Genomic DNA, 18,154 nt, shown 5'->3' with positions numbered 1-18,154 from the left:
TATTTGTAAAGTGATCTCTAATATAGGATTTGTTTATCTTTTTATTTTCCTTTTCATAGGGGCCAGTCAAAACTTCATAGGGGGGAAATCAGGTTAAATTCAGAATTGGACATAGATGAAATCATACTGGAGAAATTTGCCTTTTCAAATGCCCTTTGCCTTTCAGGTAAGCTGTAATTTCAGAGTTTACTGTGTTTCACAGCTTGTAGTAATCATTGAGAGTTTATAAATTAATAAAAGAGGTTTTTTTGTTTTTGTTTTTTTGTTTTGTTTTGTTTTTGCAGGCAATGGGGGTTAAGTGACTTGCCCAGAGTCACATAGCTAGTAAGTGTCAAGTGTCTGAGGCCGGATTTGAACTCAGGTACTCATGAATCCAGGGCCAGTGCTTTAACCACTGTGCCATTTAGCTGCCCCAATAAAAGAGTTTGATATTTTTTTTCAAAGATTAATTTAACTGAGGGTAGCTAGGTAGCAAGGGGGCAGCGAGGTGGCACAGCGGGTTCAGGAGTACCTGAGTTCAAATCTGGGCTCAGACACTTGACACTTACTGGCTGTGTGACCTTGGGCAAGTCACAACCCTCTTTGCCCCACAAAAAAAAGAAAAAAAGATTAATTTAACCAACTATTAAAAAAAAATAATACATTAAACCTTCAGAATAAGGAGCAAAAATCTTACATAAAAAATTTAGCATTTTACAAGTTAGAACCAAATTAATTTTAATACTCAACAAAGACTTTTGTTTTGTGCCCTCTTCTAGGTCTGTCTATTAAGGTGCTACCCATTGTGTTCTTTAGAAAATATTTTAAAACACAATTGTTGTCGATGTGTATGTTTCTAACAATCTGGATTTCCATCACTTCCTGTAGCTCTTGCAGTATTTCCTCTTTTATTTCATATTTACTGCTTTTTACAATTCCACCATCTTTCATTACATTAATATACCATTTATCAGGCTTTCTGTGATTATTAAACAGACTTTCTAATTTTTTGCTATTTTTACAAAGGGAATACTGTTAATACTTTTTGTACAACTAGGTAACCTTTTCCTTTATTTTTTGGGGTGTGATCTTTAAAATCTAATGTGTGGTAGCCTTTTTTCTGCCCCTAGTGTGTGTGTGTGTGGGGGGGGGGGGACTAGCTAGGGTTTACATATAAGTTAGAAGCGTTAGCACCAGTTTGGGGCATTTAGTATTTTTTAAAGAGTAAAGAGAGAACACTTGGGTCAGAAAACCAAAAAAAAAGCCTGTCTATCCTGTAAGAGAGATAAGGGTTTAACCTGGCCCCCTTCTTCTCCCCAGTCCTCCACCATGAGGATGTTCAGAACCAAACTGAGATAGGAAACAGCCCTTCCTCTTCCTGCCTCCCTCACCTGGAGAGGCCATCCTTCAAGCTGATTGGTCAGTGTCACCCAAATCCCTTGGTTCACAGGACTTGAAGGTGGTCTTCTTGTTGAGTTCAAAGTCCTTAGCTTTTGAGAACAATACCCTATTGAGAGCTGGCCAGGTGTGGTTTTGATTTAATTAACTTTAAGTAGGTTAATCAGCAAGTCAATCACTCTCAGTCAGTCTCACTTCAATTCAATCAGACCAGATTAATTTGCTCTGGTTGGGGCCTTTGGGCGTTGACATAAAGCCCATTATATCTTACAAGGGGGAGGGAGTAATCTGAATTTAAAGCACTAGTTAGGAAGATATGATTAGTTTTATGATGAGTGTTGCCTATTGCTTTCTAAAATGCCTGTCCCAGACTACTGTCTTACCAACATGTACTAGTACTAGTGATACTATTACTAAGACTGTAATAGTATTTCTATTTTTAATAATATTTTAGTTTTTCTCAATTACATGTAAAGACAATTTTTAACATTTATTTTTAAAATTTCAAGTTCCAGGTTCTCTTTCCCCTCCCCTTCCTTGAGATGTGAAACACTTTGATATACATGTGCAATCATGCAACACATTTTCATATTAGTCATGTTGTAAAAGAAGACACAGATCCCCAAAACACAGGTCTCTGTCTGGGGCAGTGACTAAGGGCTAGGTAAGAATTAAGACAAAAGATGACCTAATTTACTGTCACAGAAATATCAGTCTGGGAGGGGAAGACCCTCAAAAGTTTGTGGCCAGAACAAAAAAACAGTTACTATTTACACTCATTCCTGGCTATTAAAAACTAAAGACCGAGTCAAGTAGTTCCATTTGAAATACAATGGGCTTTTAAAAAACCTGGTTTTTTCAGAGCTATATTTCAAGAAATCACAAATGGAAATTGCATCAAACAAAAGGTAAATTGTCCCAGCTTTTTGTAAAAATAATAAGAAGAAGAAAACCACAAAAAAAGTTGGCCTTGATAAGGAGAGGGCCATTGCTTCATTAGAAACTGGAGTAAAGGGGGGCAGCTAGGTGGTGCAGTGGATAGAGCACTGGCCCTGAATTCAGGAGGACCTGAATTCAAATCCGGCCTCGGACACTTAGCACTTGCTAGCTGTGTGACCCTGGGCAAGTCACTTAACCCCAAATGACCTGCGCAAAAAAAAAAAAAAAAAGAAACTGGAGTAAAGGATGGGAAATGTATATCAAGAAGTTCTGAGGTGTACAGAAGGGAAGAAGAGGGAGCTCAGAATGAATAGTCTCTATTTTGTCAGTATTGCATGAGGTTGGCCTAGTAGAAATGGGAAGGGGAGGTGTAGGAAGCTTGAGAAGAAAAGGGGTTTGTAAGAACTGCAGTGGGGAATATGGTAATTCGTTAGGGAGGAATAAAAGGATTGCCTTGTAGTGAGAACCCTCTTGAGATTAGATAATATAAATTTGTAGTGGAAACAATTGATATAATTGTCTGATTTTCTCCAGCTCTCTTCAGCATCAAGTGAGTAGGAAAAGATAGGTAGTAGAGCAGGGTGGGTCAAGAGATTTGAAAGTTTGAAAGTATAAAATTGAACTAGTTAACAGTAGAGTCAGGAATGGGAAAGGAGGAAAATTAAGCCACAGTAGAGGATTTGATGTACTGGAAGAATTTGGAGGGACTGGAGGTCAAGTTGAGGATGGATAGGTTTAGGAGTGAAGCATAGGAAGAGATGGAATAATAGGAGACTGTGATCATATCAAGATATTTCAGAATTCTTGCTCATGGAAGTAGAACTGAGTGGTGGAAAGACCAAGGGTGTGACCTTCCTCCCCAGGATTGAGGTAGAATGCAAGAGTAGGTTTTGGGAGTTGAAAAAGAGAAACTAGGGAGACTAGGATATTTTAAGAGAACATTGACATATAAACTGAAATTCCCAAGTAGAAAGGCATGGACTGGGGAGGGAAAAGAAAACTATAAGCCAAATACTGAAGTTCTAGAGAAAGGAGAATGATGCAATAAATAAATGACACGAGGTCTGGACTAAGGTGATATCTGAATAGAATGAACTTTACAAGAGAAGAGATTGTCAAGTGATGATAGCACAAGGAAGATGTAGGAAATGGCAGTGGAAAGAAAGGCACATGCAGATTCCTCTAGGACCAGCATGTTAGGGAACACAAGAAAAGTGGCATGGGGGGGGGGGGGGGCGGGGCGAAGCCAAGATGGCAGAGGAAAGACATTAAAGGCATAGAGCTCCTGATACAATTACCCCCAAAAAACAGCAACAAAAGAACCCCCGGAGCAGAAAAACCCACAAAAATACAGGCTGAGATTATTTTCCAGCCATAGACAGATTAAAGGGGGCTGTGCTGAGCTGCAAGTAAAGCCCAATCCCACGATCATGCTGACAGAGACCCCAGGCATGCTGCACCAGAGGAACAACCCCTGAGCCTCTGAATCAGCTGCAGCAATAGTGTCTTCTGGAACTGAGCTTGTGGTCGGTGAGAGGGCTGAATGGCTGGCTGGGGCGGGGGCGGGGGTGGAGTTGGAGTGCAGGGGTGTCAGAGGAACCTGGGGAGGAATTCAGCTGTCCCACCCCAGCAGGGAACCAGGAAGAATATCCTGAGTGGTGGGAGGCCCAGGTAGGGGAAGGGTGCAGGCTCATCAAAGCTAAGAACCACTACAGTGCTCTGCTGGCTGGTTAACTAGCAAGTTGGCTTGAGGTTATCTTCCAAATCAGAGGACAGGCCAGGTGAGAGAAAAACCTGCCTTCCCTCAAACCAAAACACCTGGGACCCTCTGAAGCTGGGGACAGTAGCGTAGCCTAGAAGCAGCCCCCCCACCCCACCCCAGTGGGGAGTTAAAAGCCAAGTAAAAGACAGCAAGATGAGCAAGCAAATAAAGTTGAGAACTATAGAAAGTTTTTTCAGCAACAAGGAAGATCAAGGTGCAGCCTCAGATGAGGATAACAACCTCGGGGCCCCTACATCCAAAGCTTCCAAGAAAACTATGAACTGGTCTCCAGCCATGGAAGCTCTCAAAAGGAACTTTGAAGAAAAAGTAGTTGAGATAGAAGGAAGATTTAGAGAGAGGGAGGAAAGAATGCAAAGAGAAATGAGAGTCATGCAGGAGAGTCATGAGAAAAAAGTCAACAGTTTGAAAAGTCAAATGGAAAAGGTGATAAAAAAGGTGTCTGATGAAAATAATTGCCTAAGAATTAGGCATGAACAAATGGAAGCTAGTGACTTTATGAGAAACCAAGACATGGTTAAAGCAAATCCAATTGAATGAAAAAATAGAGGGCAGTGTGAAATATCTCCTTGGAAAAACAGCTGACCTGGAAAATAAATCCAGGAGAGATCATTTGTTTTTTGTTTTTGTTTTTGTTTTGCGGGGCAATGGAGGTTAAGTGACTTGCCCAGGGTCACACAGCTAGTAAGTGTCAAGTGTCTGAGGCTGGATTTGAACTCAGGTCCTCCTGAATCTAGGACTGGTGCTTTATCCACTGCACCACCTAACTGCCCCTAGGAAAGATCATTTGAAAATCATTGGACTACCTGAAAACCAGGACCAAAATAAGAGCTTAGACACCATCTTCCAAGAAATTGTCAGGGAAAATTGCCCTGATATTCTAGAAGTAGAAGGTAAAATAGAAAGTGAAAGAAAGCAACAATCACCTCCTGAAAGAGATTCCAGAAGGAAAACCTCCAGGAATATTATAGCCAAATTCCAGAGCTCCTAGGTGAAGGAGGAAATATTGTAAGCAGTTAGAAAAAAGGAATTCAAATACTGTGGAGCTGTGATAAAGCTAAAACAACATCTAGCAGCATCTACATTAAAGGACTGGAGGGCATGGAATATGATATTCCAGAGGGCAAAGGAACTTGGACTACAGCCAAGAATCACATACCCAGCAAAACTGAATATAATTTTTCAGAGAAAAAAAATGGGACTTCAATGAAAAAGAGGACTTTCAGGCATTTGTGATGAAAAGACCTGAACTGAATAGAAAATTTGACTTTCAAATACAAGACCCTGGAGAATCATAAAAAGGTAAACAGGAAAAAGAAATCAAGAGGGACATTAAAAGGTTAAACTGTTTACATTCATACATTGAAAACTTTATTGCCACATTACAACACCTGACCTCTCCTCAGCATTTGACACTGTTGACCACCCCTTCTTCTGGAAACTATTCTCCCTGGGTTTTTGTGACGTTCTGTTTTGGTTCTCCTACCTGTATGGCCAATCTTTTCAGTTTCCTTTATAGGACTGTCACCCATGTCCCACCTCTTAATATGAATGTGCCCCAGAGCTGTTCCTGGGCTCTTTTCCTCTCCCGACCCTCAGACATCGCATCAATTTCCATAGATTCAGCTGTCATATTTATGGAGATAATTCCCAAATCTCACTAGTCCTTGTCTCTCTCTTTACCTCTAGTTTTGTATCACCAGCTGACTACCTGATACCTTGAACACATATCCAAAACTGAACTCACCTTTTTTTCCCTAATCTTATCCTTCTTCCTCACTTCACTATTTCTCCTAAAGGCATGATTATTTTTTTCACTTATCAAGGTTTGAAACAGAATCATTCTGAGCTCTTTACTCTCACTTACTTTCCACATCCAGACATTTAACACATCTTGTTGATTGTACAAAATCTTTCACATCCCTCCCTTATTACAGTCTTCCTAGTTCAATCTCACTTCTCACTTTGACTAATAGCTTTGTAACTGATCTCCCTGTATATATCCAGTCTCTCTCCCCTCTCCAGTCTAAGAAGCTGCCAAATGGGTATTTCTAAAGCACAAGTCTGACCATGTCACTACTCTGCCCATGTCTTCCTGGCTTCAAAGTCAACATTATCTATTATGCCATCCTGCTGTTCATCAGTATTCCTTCATTGGTGACAATGCTAGAAATACCACATTTAGATCTTTCACCTCTGGGGCAGCTAGGTGGCGCAGTGGATAGAGCACCAGCCCTGGAGTCAGGAGGACCTGAGTTCAAATCCAGCCTCAGACACTTAACACTTACTAGCTGTGTGACCCTGGGCAAGTCACTCAATCCCAACTGCCTCACTAAAAAAAAAAAAAAAGAGATCTTTCATGTCTACTCTATAAAAAGTAAGATGAAGTCGAGTTGCCTGGATCTTAGTAAATATATACAGAAGAAATCCACGCTGGAGGCAGCACAGTATAGACACCCAGACATAGCTTTTCAAGGTATATCAAAGAGAAGATTTACAAAAGAATGGTAACAATGTCAGATTGTTCTTTTCGCTAAAAAAGTGACCAGGTCATCAGTAACTTTAAATTGTAAGATTTAAAACTGGATACAAGAGCATTAAACTCCCCTTTAACCTTTCCCTTATGTATATCTCCCAGACCAGTAAGTGAAAGAAGCTTCTGAGCTTTAGTTAGAGCTTTTATTGTTTGGGAATTACTTAGCCAACAAAACAAGGTGATGTTGATTAGAGGGATAGGAAAGTAGACACACAAATAAATAGTTTTAGACCTAAGCTTAGTCTGTATTCCATATAGAACTCACCAAAAACCCACAGCCACCTCTGAGGCTGAGAACCGCGTCAAGCACATGCTGTTAACGGAGGACCAGGCCGATCATCAAGGACCTGAGTCAGTGTCTGTGTACCGAGCGAACCAGCCAGGAGCGAGTGAGCGAAAAAAGAAAGCTCACTTCCGTTCTCTCCTTGCCTTTAAGCTCGCACCCCAGAAGTGGAGTGCTTAGCAGACGCACGGGCGGTTCGTCACAGTCTCCTCCCTGAACGGGTGGTCCTTCAAAAACTGGCATCTTTCAGTTATCCTAACCAACTTGTTAAAAGCTTTCACTTTTTACCACACAATCCATGTATCTACTTTATCACCTCTATAAAAATTTTGAGGAAAATGGCCTATATGCTTGAGATTATTCTTGATAAAAATGTGGAAACAGAATAGACAGGTTTTCACAGGTGAATTTCTACAGCAAACCACATCTTTGCAATCATACAACTAACTAAAAGATATAAGGGATATGAAATCCTATTGTGTCAGTTATCGATTTTTTTTTAAAAAGTCAAGTGTAAGACTTGGTTGAATAAGACAGCTTTAAAGGACCTCCTCCAACAAAGTGTTGCATACAGATGATAAAATAAAAAATTCTGTAACATCTTTGACTATAAAACAAACTTCATGACAGCAGTAATAACTGACATATATATAGTGCTTTTAAAGTGTATAAAGTACTTTATACATGTTACCTCAAGCCTCACAACAACCCTTTCAGATATATACCATAGATATTATTCCTCTTTTACAGATGAGGAAACTAAGTTTCAGAGAGATAACCTTCCCATGGTTACACAGTATCAAAAGCAAGATGTAAACACACTTCTTCCTAATTCCAAGTCAGTCGTTCTAGTTACTATGTCACTTTGCGGTTCCATCAACTCACTGAGGAACAAATGGAGCATAAAACAGGGAGAAGTATGCTCACTTATGGTGTCCACCAAGAAAAGGATGTCCTGCTTGAAATCCAGATATTGGGGCTTCAAGTTGATAGCACTGATCTTCTAATGCCCCTATTTATAAATGGTATTAGACACCATACCTAATTAGATATATAGATATTTTTAAAAGCATGACCATAAAAGTAACTGAGTAAATTCCAGTCTTTCTAGTCTAGTATTATTTCAGGATTATTTCATACTATCTTCCTGCATATGCTATATGTTCCAAACAAACTATACGATTAATTAATTGTACTCCATATATGCCCCATATTTTCCTGCCTGTATGCCTTAACTCACTTTGTACCCTCTGCTTGGGATGTACTTCTCATTTGTTAAATTCCTGCCCAATCAGGAAACCTTCCCAGTAATGATGTTTTCTGTGAAAAAAAAGTACCCTTCCTATACCTGTCACAAACTTAACGTGTTATTTTTATTATACAAAATTGGGGACAAGGACAATGATTGTAGCTCTCTTCTTGTTCCCCCTTCCTACCAAAGCTCAATATTAGATTATAAGTTTCTTGAGAGTAGGAACTCTTTCTTTTTCCCTAAGTACTTGGAAGAGTTCTTTGCACATAATAGGCCCTTAAATGTTTAATTGTGCCCTATGTACATAATAGGAACTTAATAAATTTTTTTTAATTTGAATTTAAAAATATAAAAACTGTTCTTTTTAAAAATTTCTTCCTCAGTGAAACTGGCTATTTGGGAAGCATCACTGGATGATTTTGTCGAGTCCATTCAGTCAATTCCTGAGGTAATCATTCATGTCAACTTTATATGTATTTTAAAGTAAAAAGGAATTAATCTTATTTGAGAGGACACTTTAAAAAGTTTTAAATCACCAGTCAATTTGGTAGTAAAACAAAATAATAATAAGCACCAGGAAAATTATATACATAGGAACCCCAATCTCCTATCTCTCCCTCTCTTATTTCAGGTGGAACAGGATACAGGAATAGAGAATAGGCACCATAATGTGTTTTTTTTAGTTTGAGTTTAAATTGCAGATAACTTTTATTGAGATTTTGATGCAATTAAGCTTACAAAATTTGACCAAAAAAAAAGTGATGAAATATTTCCTTTCTCCAAGGAAATAGCTATCCCTAGCCTCCAATTGAAAATGCTGGAAATTATTTTGCTGTTGGACAAATATTTTTCCAAATTGTAATTAGAGTTAAGTAGGAGCTATGACAGGAAAAGGTTTACAAAAAGAATATTTCTATTTCATTAATACTTCTTTTTCATTTATTGACCTTATTTTTAATGTGAAAGGGTTTTTCAGTTATGCTTAAGTGATGAGGTAAGAAGCCATAGTCTCTACAAGACTAGATAAAATTAGTGTTTCAGACGAATTCATGAGGTGAAGATGAACACAGAACTGCTTGCCTAACAAGATTTTAAAGCCCTATGAGGGTAGTGATACTGTACAACTAAAGACATTCATGTATGAGACATTTTAACTGATACAAAGTATCAGTATAAGAACTCTGCAACTTCTTTATGATCTTGTGAGGTTTAATTTAAAAATAAAAGCCACATCCCAAATCATATGTCAAATTGCTATTTTTTCCAGGCTTTAAAAGCTGGAAAAAAGGTGAAACTTTCTCATGAAGAGGTTATGCAGAAAATGGGACAACTTTTCTCATTAAGGTAAAGATTTCCATTGAACAAAACATCTCTTATGGTGAAAAAAAATCCTAAAATACATAAAAAGGGTTTTTTAAAGCCACATTTGTGTTAATTGTAGCTATTTTCATAATAACCATAAACAAACAAAAAGCCCTTTCTCAGAAACATAAATGTGTAGGACAATTATATCAACTTTTATGCTTTGGGGTAATAAATCCTAATTTTGCAAAACATGCTTGCTACTCAAATGGATCTCTGATCTCATTGATTAGGAAGTTTCTTCCAATGATATGTATTGTAACTTAACCTTCCTTTACAAATATTGTCCATCAGCTTCTGTAAGTTTTCCACAGAAAATCCATCCAGTGTACTAAATAAATACTTTTCTTCCTTTCTCCTGACATCAGAAAGGTACCAATGGAGTTCACTGGCTGTCAGTCTGTCATATTTCACCCCTAAAATGTGACCAGACCATATTTTCTTCCTATCATGCAATTCTTCATTGATGTCTTTTGCTCCTGTTCATCATTAGCATTTCTCATTAGTGTTATATGTAGCAACCTATTCATACCCTCCATGTTCCTCTCTATTGCCCTGATTTTAATTCTTCAGAGACTCTTGTCTTTCATGTCAAGATTGGCAGGTTAGAGAAATAGGAAAGGAGAAAGAAATGTGTGTAAACATATATATATGTGTGTGTGTGCATTCATGTGAAACAATCAAGAAACCAGAGAGAAGGGTAGGATGAAGAAAGGAAGGTTGGAATATGATAGAGGTCTTTTGTGTGGAGATCAGTGAAGGGCAGAGAGAAAAAAGCAGTTTTGTCATCAGCATCTACTACAGACCACCTAAATATACAAATGATATACATGAATTCAAGAAACATCATGAGCCTGGTACATAGACATGATACAGTTGTGATAGGGAACTTCAGTTATCTAGATATCAAATGCAGCTTTTCAATAGCAGAACAGCTAATAATTGCTTGATTTACTTTAATGATTCCATCTTACAAAAAGTAGAGGAAATAATAGAAAATTTTATTCTAGATCTAGTTCTCACTGAAAGGGAGAAAGTACTTGATGGGTTACAAATTATGTTACCACTGCCTCTTAGAGCTATGATAGAGAAAAAAGTTGCATAGACTTAGTTCTGCACCTTAAATTTGGGGAGAGCAGACTTCAAAGGGAGAGTACACAAGATCTCATGAAATAAAATTTCTACAAGTGAGCCCAGTAGGAATGGGAAATTCTCAAGAATAAAATTCTGAAGTATATACACAAAAGGAAACAATTCCAGTGGGTGGGGAAACTGGGAAAACTCACCAAATAATTTAGGATTTAAAAGTGTGCATACCAACATACCTTCCTCCTACATTGTACATATAGTCACACTTGGTTGATATGTTAATTTTCCTAAACTGCTTTGGTTCAGTATTAGGAAAGGGTAGAAGAAATTTGGAAATGTAAATGATATAAAAATAAAAGATCTATACAAATTGAATTTTTCATAAAAATGTAATTATAAAATATATTAGCATAATTGCATGAGGAGAGGTCTTCACATTGACTTTATCAACTACTAAAACGCTTAAATCCTGATATACTTTTATTATCTAAATAAAAATTTAAGCTTAACATATAGAAGTAAAAACATTTATACTTTTGCTTTTTTTCAGACACCGTATAAATTTGAGTTCAGACTTCCTGATGACCCCTGATTTCTACTGGGACAGAGAAAACTTGGAGGCACTTTATGATAAAACTTGTCAATTCCTTAGCATTACTCGTAGAGTGAAGGTAGGTTTTCTGTTCTTTCCAGAAAGAAAAAAAATAGAAGCAATCTTTTTGTCCATAATTGTTTATAGCAGTATGACATGGGTAATTCCATTTGGAATGATTATTTTTATCTCTTAGAGGCAGTACGATATAGTGGCTAGAGAGATGGTCTCAGAATCAGAAAGATTTGTATTCTAGTCTCATTTCTGACACATTGGCTGTGTGACCTTGGACATGTCAGTTATTTCATTTACCTCAAGCAACTCTTTAAAGACTACAAGTTGAGGGGGCAGCTAGGTGGCACAGTGGATAAAGCACCGGCCCTGAATTCAGGAGTACCTGAGTTCAAATCCGGCCTCAGACACTTGACACTTACTAGCTGTGTGACCCTGGGCAAGTCACTTAACCCCCATTGCCCTGCAAAACAAACAAACAAAAAGACTACAAGTTGAAGAACAGTTACCAGTTTGCACTGATAGAGGAAATGTTCTCATCAGAAGTTCCCATCAGCAGTGAAATCACAGGTTCAGTCTAAAAAATTTTTTTCTTGACTAATCTTCCTTACCCCATATAATAGCAACTTTGACTTGTGTACACCAATAAGATGAAGCAGTGATATGACTGATATGAGCAGAGCACTGTTTAGAAATAATGCCATTCTTGTCCACAGTAATTGCCTTCCCTTTTTCTCCTCTCTTCTTAACTCTTACATTCCAGCTTCATCATTCCATCCAAACTGTTCTTTCCAAAGTTGGCAGTGATCTCTTAATTGCCAAAACCATTGGCCTCTTTTCAATCTTCATTCTCCATCTGTCTGCAACTTTAGACAATTTTGATCTACTTCTCTTCCTTTATTCTGTCTTCTCTCTAGGTTTGCAGAACACCACTGTCTCCTGGTTTTCCTCCTATATATCTGACATCTCCTCAATCTCCCTTGCCCAATCTCATCCAGATCATGCCCTCTAAAGGTGTCCTACGGGATTCTGTCCTGTTTCTTCTTGCTCTCTGCTACTTCACTTGGTGATATCAACAGCTCCCATAGATTTAATTATTATCTCAATGCTAATGATTGTCAAACCTACCTATCCTCCCCTAACCTCTTTCAGACATCTTGGACACCCAGTAGTTAACTCAAACTCAACTTGTCTAAAACAAAACTCAATGCCTCCCCCACCACCCCCCCATACCCATTTTCCCTATAGTAGAAGGCAACACCATCCCAGTCCCTTGGGCTTGTAACCTAGTTGTCTTCCTCAATTCTTCACTCTCTCACTCCCATATCCAATCTGTGGCCAAGGTCTGTCCATTTAATCTTTGTAGTGTCTCTACTTCTTTCTATTGATGCTTCCACCACTCTGGTGCAGGCCCTCATCACCTCATACCTGAACTACTGCAATAACTTGCTGCTGGGCCTGCCAGCTACAAATTGCTCTTCACCCCAATCCATCCTCCATTTTGTCACTAAAGTGATTTTCCTAAAGTATGGGTCCAACTATTCACCGCACCACTGCTCAAATTCCAGGGGTTCCCCATCAGTATCAAATTCAGACTCCTTTGGCATTCAGAGACCTTCATAACCTAGCCCCCTTCTACCTTTTCAGTCTTCTTACACCTTACTCCCTACCATGTACTCTTTGATCCATTGACTGGCCTTGTGCTATTCCATGAATAAAGTACTCCATCTCTCAGCTCCAAGCATTCTTTCTCTCTGGCTGTTCCCGTCTGAAACTCTCTCCCTCTTCATGTCAGCCTACTGACCTCCTTGATTGCCTTTGAGTCCCAACTTAAATTCCATATTCTATAGGAAAACTTTGTAAGCCCCTGTGAATTCTAGAGGCTTCTTTCTTTTAACTTTTTCATATTGATCCTATATATAGTCTGTACATATTTGTTTGCTTTGTCCCTCCCACTAGGTTGAGTTCCTTGAGAGCAGGAACCGTCTTTGCCTCTTTTTGTATCTCCAGATCTTAGCACAGTGCCTGTCATATAGTAGTCACTTAATAAATGTTTATTGACTTTTATTGCCTAATAGCTAACATTCATATAGTGCTTTAAGTTTTGCAAAGCACTTTACAAGTATCTCATTTTGTCCTCACTGCAATCCTATGAGGTAGGCACTATTAATCCCATGGCAAACACAGTTAAAGTGATTTGTCCAGGGTCATTTAAAACTAGTAAGCATCTGAGGCTGAATTCAGACTCAGGTCTTCCTAACTCCAGGCCCAGTGATCTACCCAGTGCACCATCTTGCTTTATGACTGAACCTGAAAATCTTGTAGTATGCCACATAAATTGTTGGGCAGAGGCAAGGAGACCAGCCAAGTGACTGTTGCAGTAAAACATTCTCAAGTTAATAAGAGTCCACATTAGCATGGTAAGAGTAGGACAGATTCTGGAGATGATTCAAAGGAATGCTCAGCAGGATTCGTCAGTTGGCTTCAGAAATGGGAGATGGATGAAAAGGAAAAACTGTTTCCTGTGCTCACATACCACTACCCTGTACTACAATCTTGACACTTACAGGCATTGCTTCAGCCTAAATAAGTAACTAAACTTTGCTTTAGAATTTCACATCTGGTAACGGTGGTAAAAGTGGGAGATAGCTATACAAATTCATGTCTGAATTGCATATTATAGTACTATGGCCAAAAATGCTGCAGTCAGGGTATCAGTTTTCAGTATGTCTTATTATTAGAGGGATGAGGTTTTAGCAGTAGAAGGTGTGAAGAACCTTGTTAATTCCATTACGTGTATCTGGGTCCTCTGCAGTGGTACCAGCAGTAACAAGGTAGTGTTTAGATAGGTTTAAACATCTTCCTGATGGTCTGTCACCCATCTGTCAGTGACCTCGACATTATTACAATAAATACTAATAATTCATATTTAATTAATGATTACAATAAAATATTAACCATGTAGCTTTAATGGTGAATTTTAACATGCTATTTTTGAGTTTAAATCTTTGGTTTTAAATGGTGCATCTTTTTTTTTTCTTTGCCTTGACATGATTAATAAAGGGATATACCTCACTGATGATTTGAAAGTAGAGGCAAGAGAAAAGTGATATTTTATAGTTATATGTAACACATTGCAGAATACAAGTAACAATTTAGATATACCCCTTTCTAGAATACGTGATACTAAAGAAGTATGTAATATTTATCCTTTTTGGATGAATTCACAAATCCTGCTTCATTCTTGGAAGCCACCATTTTGGACTCAAAAGAATTTTTAGAATTTTAAGTAGTGCCATCTAGTGTTGAATTTGTAGCAGTTCACATTTTTAGTTAATAGACTTTTTTTTTAAATCTTGGAGTTCTTTATATTAGTGAATCAGTTTCAGCTCTTAAGCCTCATCTTTACTTTTTATAGGGATTTCACTAATATAAGCACTTCAGTATGTGACCAGTTTCTTGTATTTTTTTAGTCTGAGCTCTAGACGGTTTTTGGTTTGTTTGTTTTCTTTCACAGGTAATGAATGAGAAGCTTCAACACTGCATGGAACTAACAGACCTGATGCGAAATCACCTGAATGAGAAGCGAGCACTCCGCCTAGAATGGATGATTGTTATACTTATCACCATAGAGGTAAACAGGGAATTTTGATGACAACTATTTTCATCATCTTTCTTTAAGATGGATCTGTAGTTTCATATTCATTGGGTACTTTTCTCCATTGATGCAAATTATAGCCCATCCACAGCATCTTCTCATCTTTGAAAACAAAGATCTGAGGCCCTTTATCTTCAGTCTGCATCAACATCTGCCTTTTGGACATGTTGAACTGCTTAACCCAATAGGCATCTTAAACTGAAATTGGTTAGAGAAAAAAAGAAAAAAAAATCTTCTCTTGTGAACTTCCCTCTTGTTGTCTGTCCTTCGTTCTCAAAGAGGACCATAACAGATGTCATGACTTGAAGTGAATTGGATTTAAGTGGGGGAGGGGCTGTGCCAAGTCACCAGCCTCACTATCCTCCAGAGCCATCTGGGTCCAGTGGCAAGATATGTTATCAGAACTACTGGAAATTGCCCTGGATGTTTTTAAAAACATTTGGGGTTAAATGGCTTGCCCAGAGTCACACAGTTAGTGTCTGAGTTCGGATTTGAACTCAGGTCTTCCCAACTTCAGGGCCAGTGCTCTATCCCCTGCACTACCTAGCTGCCCCACTGAACTTCCCTCTACCACACTAGCACTTTCCCAATCACTCATCATCCTACACTCATCATTCACACCCCACATATACAATCACTGTCAGATCTTTCTCCCTTCACAGTAAGTCATATCCTCTACTATAGAGCCACCACCTTGTTCTGGACCTCATCACTTCTTGCCTGAGCTGTTGAAGCCTTATAATTGTTCTCTCTGCCTAAAGTCTCTCCTAGCTGCAGAATTGATTTTCCTAAAGCCTAGGTCTGACCGTATCATTCCACTGCCTGCTCAAAAAAACTCTTACTTCAAATTACCTCCGGGATCAAATGAAATCTCCTGTTTGGCATTTAAAGCTCATCAGGATCTGGCCACTAGCTACCTTTTTGGTCTTTTTTTTTTCCCCTTGTGTTCTATAATGCAGCTATATTGTCCTATTGATTGTTCCTCATACATGGTACTCCATCTCCTCTCTCAAGGTCTTTGCACTGACTGTTCCCCCAGCCTAGATTGTTTTCCTTCCTTGTCTCGGCATCTGAATTTTCTTTTTTGAAGACAGCTTAAATCACTTCTGCATGCCTTCTTGGGTTCCAACTGCTAGTGTCTTCCCCTTTGAGACTGCCTTGCCTTCCATCTACTCTGGATAAATCAAGTGTAGTCATTTACGTCTCCCATGAAATGTTTTTACCCTTATTTCAAAAACTTAGAATTCTTAGGGTATAGTCGGCACTTAATGATTTTTGATTGATAGCTCAAGAATATCACGATACTACTCAGTTTTCTTTTTTTTTATCCTTGATTCTTGCTGTGACAGATTAATTCCTCTTCCCTTCATAACATTAAGATGTTTACACCTACCATGCACCTAATATTTCCTCAGTTGGTTATTTGTAATTTTCATTATTCTGAGATCATTGTGTTCATTAATTTGGAAGAGTATCACCAAGAAACACAGTATTGTTAATTTTTTTTTAACAGTAGTGAGTAGCTTAAGATCACACACTCAAATGCAAGTCATCCCACTTCTGTCTTTTAGTTCAATTCTATCCCGTTCATCATCCATCTGTAGCACTTATTAAATAAACACATATTATGGACTAAAGTTTTCACCCTTTTTTTTCCTATTATGGACATTTTATACCAGTATCTTTCATGTTTCTCTGAATTTCATTTAGGAGTCTTACCAAAGTATGACCAAAGTTGTAACGGTGTTTTGATGTAGAAAATAAAACTTTTGATTTAACTCTTTAGTGGTTTGCATAGGGGTTTCTAAGTTTTCTAGCTCGATATACCATTTAGTAATATTTAAACATCCTCAGTATTCTTTAAAATATTAGTGAAATAGTAGAAGTTTGATTCAGTAAAACAGAAAATACCTGTGCCTCCAGCTCAAAACCCACCTTTGTACAGAAAAGGTCTTGTTTGATCTCACATTGAGAAATAAGTTTCAACTATCATAGCCTTTTAAAATATCCTTTTCATTTTTAGAATTTGCTTTGTAATCTTTGTAATCAATAAATAGAACTAAGTTCATAACCATCTTCTTTATTATTTCAACAGGTAATGTTTGAACTTGGCAGACTGTTGTTTTAATTATGTGAACAAAGATGTGGATAACTGAAAAAATGACAGAAAATATACCAAAAAGTGTCATTGACAAATGTGTAAATAATAGGAAGTAAACAGGAAGCAAATGTTTCCTTTTGTCTGATCTTTTATAGTGCTTCTGATCTTTGTATATATCTTTCTGGTCAAATAAAAATTATTACTTGTACTCAAGTTGCATTCTCTCCCTCTACCCGTAGTTCAATTTTTAAAAATAATTAAGAAATTCAGATATTGGTATTCCTACATGCAAGATACAATAAAAAATTACCCATTTTATCTTGTGTGATACTCTTTGTCATGAATTCATCTATCCATAGGTATTAAAATATACCTAGCTTGCCCTTTTCAAACAATTCAACCACTTTTTAATATTTTTCAATATAATTTCTCTTACAAGTGAACACATTCTCTAGCCTTCTAAATACCTAATTTAAGGTAGCACAATCTACTCCTATATAGAACCTGCTTCTTTATGGCTATCAAAGATGGATATACCTTGATAGAAATCTCCATGATTATTAACCCTCTAATACATATATAAAATTAAAACATACTTTTATTGAAGTGTTTTCTTTGGTGAGGAATGAACATAATCAGTCCTGTTGCATAGCTACGCAATACTGACAATTTGGAAATGCAAGTAGAGTACTTCTTAAGATTTACATGTATAAAAACAATTTTCTTCCAGATTTTATCAGTGAAATCTATATTTGGTTCTCAAAAATCATTTAACTTAATGTACCACTTAAGACACTTACTTAAGAAGTATACTTCTCTTTACTGTAGATCCCTACTTAATAATGGCACAAAATAAAGTGAGTTCTGACTGGCATTTCAGTTTTTTTCCCCGTCTTCTACTTTTCAGCCTGTTGTCAAAAATATTTCACTGAAATGTTCCACGATGAAGTTTCTCTTCTAAAATTTTCTAAAACTAATTACCTCGAAAGTGTTTTAAACTTATGAATTATTTTCATATGGGGCAAATAAAGTTAGACATTTTAATTTCATTTACTAAATGCTGGAGGAAAACTCAATAGTGAGAATCTTCACATTTCGTTTAGAAAACTGTAAGAGGGAAGTTAGGTGGCACAGTGGATAAAGCACCAGCCCTGCATTCAGGAGGACCTGAGT

General features: G+C 37.6%; 1 protein-coding gene across 1 annotated transcript in view; it reads left to right on the top strand.

Annotated features, from left to right (window-relative positions):
* Positions 1 to 17,855, top strand: part of RMND1 (required for meiotic nuclear division 1 homolog) — a 51,354-nt gene extending 33,499 nt beyond the window's left edge. Inside the window, exons 8-13 of the mRNA XM_044002507.1 lie at positions 60 to 166; positions 8,551 to 8,615; positions 9,435 to 9,511; positions 11,169 to 11,289; positions 14,740 to 14,856; positions 16,976 to 17,855. Coding sequence (XP_043858442.1) covers positions 60 to 166; positions 8,551 to 8,615; positions 9,435 to 9,511; positions 11,169 to 11,289; positions 14,740 to 14,856; positions 16,976 to 17,008 — 520 coding nt within the window. The 3' untranslated portion in view covers positions 17,009 to 17,855. The remainder of the gene's footprint in view (positions 1 to 59; positions 167 to 8,550; positions 8,616 to 9,434; positions 9,512 to 11,168; positions 11,290 to 14,739; positions 14,857 to 16,975) is intronic.
* Positions 17,856 to 18,154: the final 299 nt, after the last annotated feature.

The sequence above is a fragment of the Dromiciops gliroides genome, chromosome 4, assembly GCF_019393635.1.
Source record: "Dromiciops gliroides isolate mDroGli1 chromosome 4, mDroGli1.pri, whole genome shotgun sequence".
In the NCBI taxonomy this organism is placed as follows: Eukaryota; Metazoa; Chordata; class Mammalia; order Microbiotheria; family Microbiotheriidae; genus Dromiciops; species Dromiciops gliroides.
This window is presented reverse-complemented; position numbering and strand designations above follow the sequence as displayed.